The sequence below is a fragment of the Clinocottus analis genome, unplaced genomic scaffold (genome assembly GCF_023055335.1).
Source record: "Clinocottus analis isolate CAN_PGR_092001 unplaced genomic scaffold, fCliAna1.0.p SCAF_4, whole genome shotgun sequence".
Lineage (NCBI taxonomy): Eukaryota > Metazoa > Chordata > Actinopteri > Perciformes > Cottidae > Clinocottus > Clinocottus analis.
In genome coordinates, this window is record NW_027176153.1 from 19,556,993 (window position 1) to 19,569,041 (window position 12,049).

At 42.5% G+C, this 12,049-nt stretch overlaps 1 protein-coding gene across 3 annotated transcripts in view; it reads right to left on the minus strand.

Annotated features, from left to right (window-relative positions):
- scube3 (signal peptide, CUB domain, EGF-like 3) overlaps positions 1–12,049 on the minus strand; it is a 77,464-nt gene that overhangs the window by 13,632 nt on the left and 51,783 nt on the right. For 2 of the 3 annotated variants that reach the window (XM_068597473.1, XM_068597475.1), the window contains 3 exons: positions 11,229–11,276; positions 5,301–5,417; positions 3,525–3,647 (listed from right to left, as the gene is read on the minus strand). In XM_068597473.1, coding sequence (XP_068453574.1) covers positions 3,525–3,647; positions 5,301–5,417; positions 11,229–11,276 — 288 coding nt within the window. The remainder of the gene's footprint in view (positions 1–3,524; positions 3,648–5,300; positions 5,418–11,228; positions 11,277–12,049) is intronic. The other variant, XM_068597474.1, reaches the window with a different exon arrangement.

Genomic DNA, 12,049 nt, shown 5'->3' on the forward strand with positions numbered 1-12,049 from the left:
TAAATTGTCACGGGGCTTAAAGACCAGACGGATTGATACATGAAGCTGCAGGAGACAGATGATATTTGATTTCTGCTGACATTAAAGGCAACCTTGATCGTAATAAAAAACCAGAGTCAAGCCCGGGCAGCGCGTGGTGGGAGAAAATGGGGGGACGTGCAACAATTTTGCTGGATGTCTAACTGTAATTGTCTAATTTCAAGAACGGTTCCCAGGATTTTCCCCAGGAATAACTCGCTTTCATCCACATTATCTGAAACCTCCTCTGGGTGATGAGGCAGCGCCAGCCGCCATTAAACAGTTGACGCAGGTATTTCACAGCAATTACAGGAGTTTGGTTAAATAATGGGTTACCTTGAAAGGAGACAAAAAAGACAGACGGATAAACGTCTGCACACATCTTGCATGGAACTGCACGTAAGATTCACACAGTCACGCTGGGCACATTCCTTCATGTACACGGCTGAACTCGATGCAGGGCGTTCAGGTTAATATATGTCGAGCATCAAGGAAGAAAAAAAATGATTTGAGGTTAAGAGCATGTAGGTTAACAAAGAGCTTTGTGGGAGATCTGCAGGTCGATGTCTAAAAGTTTAAAGAAAAAGTTAAAAAGTGATGCTCTTGTTCTACATGAGAAAAATGTAAAGTTATCACAAATAAAGCTGAACATGTTTCTCGTACAGCTCTCGCTGTTCGTCCCCAGGAGCTTCCTGACAGCAGTGGTGGAGCAGAGCAGCATGGGTTTGCACGCGCCGCATGAGGCATCGCAAAAGTGTTGTTTTCTTTTGGCATATTGAGCATAAACTTTGCTCAGCAAACTTTTAAGAGTGAAGAGTCTCTGGGAAATGGGCGTGGTCGCTCAGCTTACCCTCGAAATGTGACGCCAGAAGTCGACGTGCAACTTATCATTATATCGTTTTGTGTTGCGCTGCACCACAAAAGGAGGTGTGTGAAGACATCTGGGACTCCTTCAGCACAACCCTTATTTATCAGGCAGCTACAGTGAGGTATGCGGCGGCCTGGCGAGACGGCATCATGAGGTGATGTGTATACGTGCAGGGGGAACATAGAGAGAGTTTCCATCAATCATTTCTTCTCTTTGCTCTCTATTAATCTGCCCACTCATTGCAGAACACACATCTGTGTGTCAGGACTCAAAGCATCCCGGCTCGGTCTTACATTTCTAAAAAAAAAAAAAAAAAGGAGACAAATGAGGTTGGCTGGAACGGAGAAAAGGTCACCGTTGTTTATACGGAACGGATAAAAGAGCTCTATCAAAATGTTCCTTCTGGCACAAAAAACATCTGAATCTCCCTCTGAGTGCCCTCATGTGGATTAGGAGCGAGAAGGAGGTTGTTGAAGGAGGAGGAATGCTGACGGAGGCTCAGCAGACATGCCCCGTCCTGATTTATGGGCCGTGGTCCACTGACAGCAGGGAAACACCATGACTGTTTAAACCAAGATAAACCCCAGAGTTCAGCTTACACATCTCAACACCTCGCGGAGACAGCAAACGTCTATTTAAGTGTCACAGAAAGCCGCGACTCACCACCAAGCCCTCATTAACAGCACTGTAGGGCAGTGCTGCCATTTTGCACGGATCTGTGGCTCAAAAGGGAGCGGAGTCAACTGTGAGGAAAGGGTTATCTTGGATTGAGCTCGGAGACAGTTGTGCGTTAAAAACTGGCAGGGATAGTCTCATTAAAGACAATAAAACACAGTTCAGTGAAAGGTTAGTGCAGTCAGGTATCAATTTGTACAGTTTTACACATCTCTGCTTGTATTTTGCAGATTTTTGATTTATACATTTCAGAGGATTTACAACACAACTGGATTTTCGAGCAGAAAGTATTAAAAGTGAGTGGGGTTTCATGCATTTGGTTAGTTATATTTCCTCACATGTCAAGGTTCCTGAACACCATAATCATCCTTGTTTGTAAATTCATTGTTCACCAAGAATAGGTTCTATCGCATTGCATTATAGGAAATACAATGGGTTTTTTTTTTTGGAGCTTTTCACTGGAGGGAGTAAAAGTGAGGATAATTCGGCCTAAGCTGCTTTGCTTCGGACTTTTTTTTTTTGAGTGTCTTGTGATTTCCCCAACTTTATGGAAGTGCAATACTACATCCATGGTACACCCCTTTAATCTCAGCGTCTAACACAACACCAGGGAGAAATCATTCAGATAAAAGTTGACGCTTTATCGAGAGGCCCTCTGCTTTTGTTTGGCCTGGCTCTCTCGTTCCAGGGGTGAGAAAAATTAAAAGAATGAGTGGAGAGGAGGATAAGCAGCAGACAGTAGTGTGGCAACACCTCACTCAACAAGAGCAGAGGCTTTATCACGGCCCTTCTCCGCAGACAAAACACACAGCAACCAAACAAGGACAACGCTGTTCCAAAGTTGCCCCCCCCCCCCCCCCCCTCCCTCCGTGCCTCCGAACGGCACATGACGGAGCCACGGAAAGCAAACTGTGATTTACATTCCTACATGCGCGGACCACGCTCAACTTTTTTTTTTGCATTGTTCTGCTCTGAATGCAGAAAGAAAGACGTCCCACCAAAAAAATAGATTTGAGGTGACAAGAAAGTGGCTGCAAAGCCCATGTGACACGTTAAGATGTTTGTGTACTGGGAAGAGAGCGATGGTGTGATTCAGTGCAGCCATTCTGAACCCCCGTTGCACGACATAGATGTGTACCCGGCTGGATATTGATCGACCACATCAATAAAGAAAGGAGAATTAAAAGAAAAATAGCATGTCATCTGTTTTTCCACTCGGAGAGAGAGAGAGAGGCTGATCACCACAGTTGCAGCCCGCTTGTCTTCTTTGACCAGATGTTTTGTCGGGGCTCGATTCATCCGGGAATCCAGAGGTTTTAGAGTCGGAGCGCTAATTCCCCACACCTGGGTTCGGCCATGGTAAAGTCTTTATTTGTTCTGCAGCTAGTCCTCCCTCCTGCTGAGCGATGGCTACCACCAAATATCACAGACAAACAAGTCAGAGAGGCCAGGTTTGGCTTCCCTGCAGGCTGGTGGGAGCACATGCTATTTGGAGGACATTCTTGGTTCACCATTCCTGGTAATCAATGCTAAAATCACTATGTTTAACCTTTTGGAAACCTCCCGCTCCAATTTTAAGTCCCATCATGCCCTATTCAGACAATCTTTTGTCATAAAATTGGTAATTCTTCCATTTTTTAACCGAACGACACAGTTTGTTTTGACTGAAACTCCTTCGTAACAGGCCGAGACTTTGTTTTAGTGGGATTTTTGTTGCAGATTTCAATTCGTTAGGCTCTAATCTTTCCAAAAAGGTGTCTTATAGACCGCTCCAGGAGGCATTTTCGGGGAATCTGGCTCATATCATGCTGGATGTTCATAGTTACAATATACATTTTTTTCACAAGACTTTGCTGAACAAATACAAACAATAAACACAAGAATTAATTTGGGGTCCTACAACGACTTAGTACATTGACGTTTGTTTTGGGGTCTACAGACGACTCCAAAAAGGGCTACGTACCTTGACAGGTTCTCTCGTTGGTCAGCAGCTTGTAGCCTTTCTTGCAGCTGCACTCGAAGCTGCCCACCGTGTTTCTGCACACGTGATCACAGCCGCCGTTGTTAAGGCGGCACTCGTCGATGTCTGCAAACAGAATACCATCAACAGCGGCGGATACATCAAAATACCCATCACAAAGGAAAAGTAGAGAAAATTGCACTTGTTTTGGGGGTCAGTGAACGCCGCACTGACATTTGTTTCCTTTACAGCAAAAAAAAAAAAAAGACACATCCGGCCGTTCCAAAGCAACAACGTCCTTCATTTGGAGTTGTGTTTTTCCGTCACTTTCTTTTAGCACTGTTGTTGATTTGCACCAGGAAAGTGTCTGCTAAATGCTCAACGAGGTCCAGCAGCTGGTCGCTAACTTCGGTGCTGGGCAGGTGATGTACAGCTGGGGTTTTTTTCAAGCTCCTGATTCTCTGCGGGCGTCACATACAAGAAGCCACATGATCTATTGTCGATATAAATACACTAAAAGTTTATAAGAGTTCAGAAAAAAAATGTTGAATCTGAACAACAAGGAGAAGACATAAGAACAAAAAGCAGCTTAGCTGATGGTGCAGAACTATTCTAAAATAGAATAAATATGTCCGTGACAGTCTGGTGGAAACTGAAAATAAGCTTCAGGGATTTCCTTACTGGCCCGCAGAAGGGCTCAAACCAGTTTGTTTGTGGCTGTAATGGGACGCAGCTCTCACACAGCGAAGCCTCGCGGCAGAGAACTCTCAATCATCATCGTCGGCCATCTCCATCCAGTTACTCTGCTCTTCATTTCTGGAGCCAATACCCAATCAATATATCATGTGTTCATCCCCAAGCTTTTGATGGTGCTCTTGCCTTGGCGAGTTTGGCAGCAGCTCTGATTAATTCTAAATCATCATCACTAATGAGGCGCCTGTCTCTTGAGGGAGGCTTCATCATCTGGTTGAAATAAATGCATCTGAAAAGGAATAAAATCATCCCTTCCTTTGCTCCATCTTTCTACAGAAAAGTCCCCGTTTTCTGGAGCCAGATCTGCCCGGGTTTGTTTTCTTCTCATTGCGTGTTAGACCAAACTAATATAATATGTGCTTTTATCAGAGTTGTTAGTGTAACATTATGCAGCGTACAAGGGCGATAGATTTCTCTCCTGGCTTTTCCTGGAAACTCAGAGTGTCCTCGTTCTCTCCAAAGTCGTCTAACTCTGACAATCAGGAGTGTTTTTTTCTTCTTCTTAGCCTCCAGATATAATTCTCAATTGCACCCTTAAGTGTGAAGTAAATTTTTTTAGACACACACACACACACACACACACACACACAAAAAGCATTGCTTTCCAGTAGGAAGGCTGCTTGAGTTGTGGATGCTCTGCCTGCCACCCAGAAAGGAGGATGATGGTTATGTTGTGATGGGAAAAAAAAACTGTCAAAATAGGTGGCATCATAAAATGTTACTGAAAATATGCAGCAGAGAAAAAAAAAAGCACAAAAGAAGTGTAAGATTGGTGCCAACCGGTACGAATGCAGACATCGACGGAGCGCCGGTGGCTGCTAAACAATGTAGATAATGTAGTCTGTGCAGAGAAAACACAACTAGAGGTGTTGGAAAAAGGGTGGCAACAAGGTAAATTAATGGATCGTTCCTGTGAGCTCCAAGCGGTCGAGAGGAGCTCCGGGAAACGCGCCAAAAGCGTGAGAATCATCCGGTGACAGCCGGACAGAGTGTGGTCTGAATGCCGTTGCTTTTTTTTTTTTTTACCTTTGCAGGTCTTGCGGTCCGGCTGCAGAGTGAAGCCGACGGGGCAGCTGCAGCGGACTCCAGTCACCGAATCGTGACACGTGCTATCGCAGCCGCCGTTGTTCACCGCGCAGGTCTCTGCAGGGAAACAGGCACTCGCAGTCAGACAAACCCCCCCAGAAGGAGAAACACGGCGTAGAGGCTGTATTGAACTACTTATTTCCCCCCACATCAAAAACAGCAAATATGCAGTAATTTGAAGGCACACTATGTTACATTACTTTGTGTCAAACAGGTGCTAAACAATAAGAAGCAGAGCAGGCGGTCAGGAGGAAATGGAAATGAGGGAAACAAGGGAAGAGAAAATGAATGCAGCAGCTGGATGAGATTTAGAGGAAAGGAAATGAGAAGGTGATTGAGAATAATGAAATGAGACAGTCATTAGGAAATATTAGATCCAACACAGCCAGATATAGGGGTTTCGCACATGTTCTATATGTGTTATAAAAGTGTGTGTTGTTTGCTTCTCTTTGCTCAAATGGCATTACGACCTCCAAACGTCCTCCGTCCTGCAGGGCATCTGTCTTCCCTCCATCGTGAGAGGCAAAGGTTTGACTTCCAAGACAGATGCGAGCAAACTGACACTTTTTTCCTGTTTTTTTTTTTTTTTTTTTTTTTACAAAACCTTCCAGGCATTTTGGGGATAAAAAAAAAAAGCAATTCCAGCTATATCTTTACCCCCCCGCGTTAGCAAGACTGCTTTTGAAAAAAAAAGTAGCCAGTCAGGACAGACTCGCTGAGGTCTCTTCTCAAGACGGTGACAAATTTTCACTGAGACTTTCATTTTAAGCAACAGCACAAGATGAATCTGTTCTCACATAAGGGAGACCGGTGTGTGCCTTAATAGCTTCTGGCAGCTTTATAGGAAGCCTTACACCCACTTCAGAACAAAAAAAAAAAACAAGTGGAAAAAAAGGCTTTCGCAACTTGGAAAATCACTTTAACTTGCTCTAAGGCAACTGGTCATCCACACAGCAGCACATCTCATCTCTCTAACGGCGTGCAGGACGCCGGCTGGCAGCTCTTCTAAAAAGGAGCCAGCACAGCTGGGCCGGTGGAAGGCTTCCCACTGGCAGGGAGATGGCAGCTCACACGTGGCAGTAAAGAGGGAATGCAGCTGCACTGGTTTCTTTTTTTTTTTAAATATATAATAACGAACGAGAATCCCTTCGGGGAAACACCTAATCCTCTGCACTAAAATCTAAAACTGCACTGCCTGCAGCGGCCGTAATAAAACTTTGTGAAGCTCTTTCTCTAAATAGAAAAATAAATAAACCGTGGACTGGAATTATGCATCAAAGCCAAAACAGGTGCTCGCGAGTGATGTAATTTTGTGTTTTATAGTCGTTTCATAGACAACAGCTCAAAAGAGTTTAGTGGATGTTGCTGCTTCAGGCGGAACATGATGGATTAATGTACTGTACCGGGACATATACAACCAATTATTAAATATGAAACAAGGTTCACGATCACTTCTTGAAAAATGACTTATGCAACGTTGCAAAGAATACAACAGGCGGGTTGTCTACAATTAACTGTATTTGTGACACTTTTCAATGAAGTTTTAATGGATTTGTGTTGTCATGATTTCTGAGACATAACTATAAACTTACAACTATTTTCCTCCTATAGTTAATGCACGTTTCCAAAGGTTTAAAGGTTAAGCTCTACTATCGCTGTCAACTGTTTTGAACCCGAACTTACACACCGAATAGCAGTGTCTTGACTGTAACCATGTAAATCACGACTCAACACATCCATTGGTTTTGCCGTCTTATTCGGTCAGACCGGTTAGCTTTTGCACGCTAACGTTAGCAAACATCCCACAGACGGGGGCCGTGCAACCGACATCCCTGCTTGCTTCCACAGCCAGTATACCCTCAGCCCCGAGCCGGTAGCACCGGATAGCGCTGCGGGTTCACATAATTGCAAAGTGTGAGCGGAGACGGTTTGGCAGACGAGACGATAAGACGGTGTCGGGGCATGCCTCCGTGACGCTGAGTCAGGCAGCCGTCTCACCAAGCTGTAATGATCATGTGTTAGGAGAGCAAAGAAATATTTCTGACATTATGGTTTTCGCGAAAGACAGGGGGAGAGAAACACACACACACACACACACACACACACACACACGCTCTGGTATGCGTGTGGGTTTGTGTGTTTTGGATTAGCACCAGCCGCATCGACAGCGCACCGGGTTGGGACCCGCAATTACGGGGAAAACAGCGGGCAGACTTTTGTAAATATTCTCCCGAGATGACGTGTCGGGTGTTTGGTCTAACGCTGAGCCTCTCGCAGTGTGCGTTTCACACGGAGGAGGGGGTTCAGACAGCGTCGATAACCTTTTAACGGAAGCCACGAGACGTCTCGCCGCGGCGCTTCAGGACTCGCATCAGGACCGTTTACAAACAAGCTCGGCGGCGGCCGTTTAGGACGACCGCGAAGAAAATATGTCGACGGGAGGGGTGGAAAGTAAAAAAAGACACCAGGAAGAGCTTCTCTGGGTGTTGATCATAGAGAATATATGGCTTTGGTGGAAAATATCTTTGTATTTCTTGGTGTTTTTTTCTCAGAAGGCACAATTGTTATCGGAAATTCTGAGGCGAATTGCTCTCTCAATAACGTGAAAACCACACGAAAAGAAAGTAAACCCCGCTGAGAACAGTTTGTTAATGTTCTCTCGAGGTGCAACTGTGAAAGCAAACAAAGTTGGTTTCAGGATGGCACAGTAACGCAAGACATCACGGTGGAGCTGATAAAGGAGGATGCAAAATATGTCTCTTGCTCCTAATGTTTCTATTTCTGAGAGAGGAGGGAAAAAAAAGAAACTGGGACACAAAATGCTAAAATAGGTCAGACTGTTGTGGTGTGTGTGGCATGAGGAAAACTCAGTGTACATACAGTAGTAACAACTAGTAACTTAAAACACTACTGTTTCACATCTTACCATGAGCAGGCTACTCCTCCGAGGACAAACCTCCTCCCTCAGACTCTTACGTGATATAATTAAATCGTAAATCTCTTTGAAGTATCAAGGTTTGATACTACTGCAGATTTATGAGTATATTCCTCTTGGCATCTTTGCCATAGTTATTAAAAAACAAAGCTCATTTGGGATGTTATAGAAATGCAAACGGTTTCTATATATTCTCTTCTTCTTTTGCCCAAAAAACTTGCCCCATTGTTCATTTTTCCTTCTATTTTTGTTTGAAAACCAAATAGAAGAAGAAGAAATATCATATATTCCCTGCAATAGAATATTGTAAGAGACAAGAAAAAGCCAGTTTAGAGTGATTCTATCATTTCTATAAAGCAATCATGGACACATTATTGGCTCCCTCACCAAAGCTAATAGGCTGTGATGATGGAGTTTAGGAACACCGCGGCTGAGTGTTTAGACCCGTGCATGCTCAATTTCGCTCATTTCAGTCGTATCAAAACACAAATAAGACCGGAGTCTTTGGTCTGCCTCTTGAAAGCCAATCACATTTAAATTGATTTGGACTTTTGACGGAGGCGACGTGCCGATACGAACTGATTCAGTCGAGCAGTCAAACTGCAGAACACATGTTCGCATCCTCTACTTGTGTACTCGTGGATAAATAGTCCTGCAATCAAAGTCTGACCAAGGTCCAGAAGGATTATGAGGCAAATATACGAACAAAATAAAAAGACTCAATATGCAGAGACATATTTGCGTGTTGTATTATCTTGAATGACATAATTAGATTGTCAATACTGATGCGTCAACGTGCAAGCAGCATTTTACTGTTGCTCGAGGTGCAGCCAGTTGTAAATACCGTATGTACTGTTGGATAGCTTAGTGGTTCCAAACCTAGGGGTCGGGCCCCTCCAGAGGGTCACAACATAAAAATGAGAGGGCTGTTGTATGATAAATGCTGCAGGGTTAAGAAATTTAAAAAAATACTTTAACCGTTGTCTTTTTTTTTTTTTTAAAGGAAATATTAGATAATTGTACCTATTTGGGCCGCACATGTATTTACATGAAGCTATCTGAGAAGTTTAGAGGGCAAGTCACACCCAAACACACCTGAAATGTGACAAGGGCCCCACTGTTGTTTATTTTGTACACATACTTTGCATTTTACACACTGTGAAAAACCAAATAAATTAAATTATTTTATTTAAATACACACTGCACAGATATTTGAATTCTAGTGTGTGTGTGTGTGTGTATATGTGTGTGTGTGTGTGTGTGTATATATATATATATATATATATATATATATATATATATATATATATATATATATATATATATATACATATATATGCATATATTAGGGCTGGGCAAGTCAACGCGTTAATATCACGGTAACTTTTCAATCGATTAACAGCGTTAATTATTTGATCATGCGTTAACTGCATTTAAAAAAAATTTTAAAATTAAAAAAATTTGGGGGCTTTTACTTTGAAGGTGAATAATTTTGGTCCGCCCTTGCACTTCCGTAGCATTACCGGACTATTTGCCGACTTAAGCCCGACGTGAAAGCACGTATTGTTCTGTAGTTTCTGTCCTCATCGAGCACCTCGCGAGCGAGTCGCCTCTCAAAGCGGTCAGACTACCTGCAGCTCACGCTGCAAGCTCACCGAACATTAATCGTGCAAAGCCGCCTCTGATACCTGTCAGCTGTCCTTCACATCTCCACCTCATTCAACCAGACGTCGGTGCACTTGTTCAAGTCAACACAGACTGGACTTTTTCCACTGAGTAAGAAAAACTGAACAGAAGACATGAACAGCACTTATTGCTTTTGTATAAAGTTAATTAATTGCTGGTCTTTAACATCTTTAAGCTAAGCAACAGACTGAACATGGACCAAAGAAGGAGTGGTTTGTCCCTCACAGGGACCCTTACTACTGAACAGTACCTGTTCAGAAAAAAAAGAAAAAATATTTATAAACTGTATATGTATGTATGTTAACTTGTTGTTGCTCCAGAGTGCTGTTATATTGTTCTGGTTACATTACTTTAAGATAAAAGCATGCAATACACTAGTTTTTCACTTCATTGTTGAATTTGTCGCATAATGTGATTCATCGTGATGAATCGCAGAAAAATCATGCGATTCATTTTTTTCAGCTTTCAGCTTTTGCCCAGCCCTAATATATATATATATATATATATATATATATATATATATATATATATACATATATATATATATATATATATATATATATATATATATATATATATATGTATATATATATATATATATATATATATATATGTATATATATATATATGTATATATATATATATATATATATATATATACATATATATATACATATATACATATATATATATATATATATATATATATATATATATATATATACACACACAATAGAATACAAATAACTGTTTTAATTTCGTATACATCTGTCGCCGTTCTTATATTTTATTTTGTGTGTTTAACAGCTGTTAGATAAAAGTAGTGGAGAGAAAAGTACAATACTTTTCCTCTTTATTGTAGTTAAGTAGATGAAGTTGCATTACATGAATACTGAACTACCTCAAAACAATACTTACGTACCACCACTGTCAAACTGAATATGTCACGTCTCTCCATTGCAACAGTGAATCTGCATCGCTTTATATAACGTCCACACTGCTGCTCAGAGGCTCCCTGTTTGCAGCTGTGTTTTAGAAAGGCGTGGCCGCGGCCAGTGGTTGTTATTGAGAGGGCATTCACAGAGGAAAGAGGAAGGTAAGGGGAGTGGAGGGGGTCAGAGGTCAAGGGGTCAAAGGGATGATGCCCCTGTGGGGGAATGGCCTGAACAGTGCCCGCTAGCTCCGCTTCCTCTACTCCCCACACCCACAGACCCCCAGAGAGAGGAGTCAGAGGAACACATATTTACCATTGGGGAACAGCTGTGGGGCTGCCTGGGACTGGACACTCCTCTCCCCTGCATGCACGCGCACACCCACACACACGCACACATTGTGAAAAACACCACTTTAGTTTCTCTGTACACACTTGCACCACGCACCATTGGTGTGTTGTGTAAATCATGCGCATCATCCGATGTCATTTACAGTATATATCCACCTTTTTTTTTTTCCTCCCCCACCTCCGTGAATTATGAGCGCAACTTCTATTATTAGTCCCATTATGGAAGAGAGAAAGCGGTACACTACAGGTGTCTCTTCTTTTTATTTTATATTTTAGGGAAATATATTAGGTGAGAACTCAACCTGTTACACCTTGTATGGGATAATGTGATCAAAACCTCTGCCTCTGTACTACAGAGGGATGTGGGGACAAGCATGAAGAAGAGGCCTTTGATAATGAAAAGTAGCATACTCAGCCGTTTTATTCATTATGTCGCTCCAGACAGTGAACGGATGAACAGTCCGGATAACTCGGAGGCTTATCGGTACCTCCATAGCGGTAAAGCTAGGGGCGTTTTATGAAACGAGGTGGAACACAACAGTGTGTATTTAAAAGCAGACATATTAATCATAACAGTAGCAAGATAAGTAAGCTGTTTCAGGATTTGTCTTCTTTTGGCAGATGAGAATGTTCCATCGCTGGCGGGAACAGCGACGTCTCATTTTCAGTTTATGTTCGTTTAAGCCACACGTTTTACTTTGTGCAGTTTTAAAACGGCATAACTTGCTTCTGATCTCCGTACAATTCCAGTTAAAGCTAAGCCGACGTGCTCACGTAGAGGTTTTA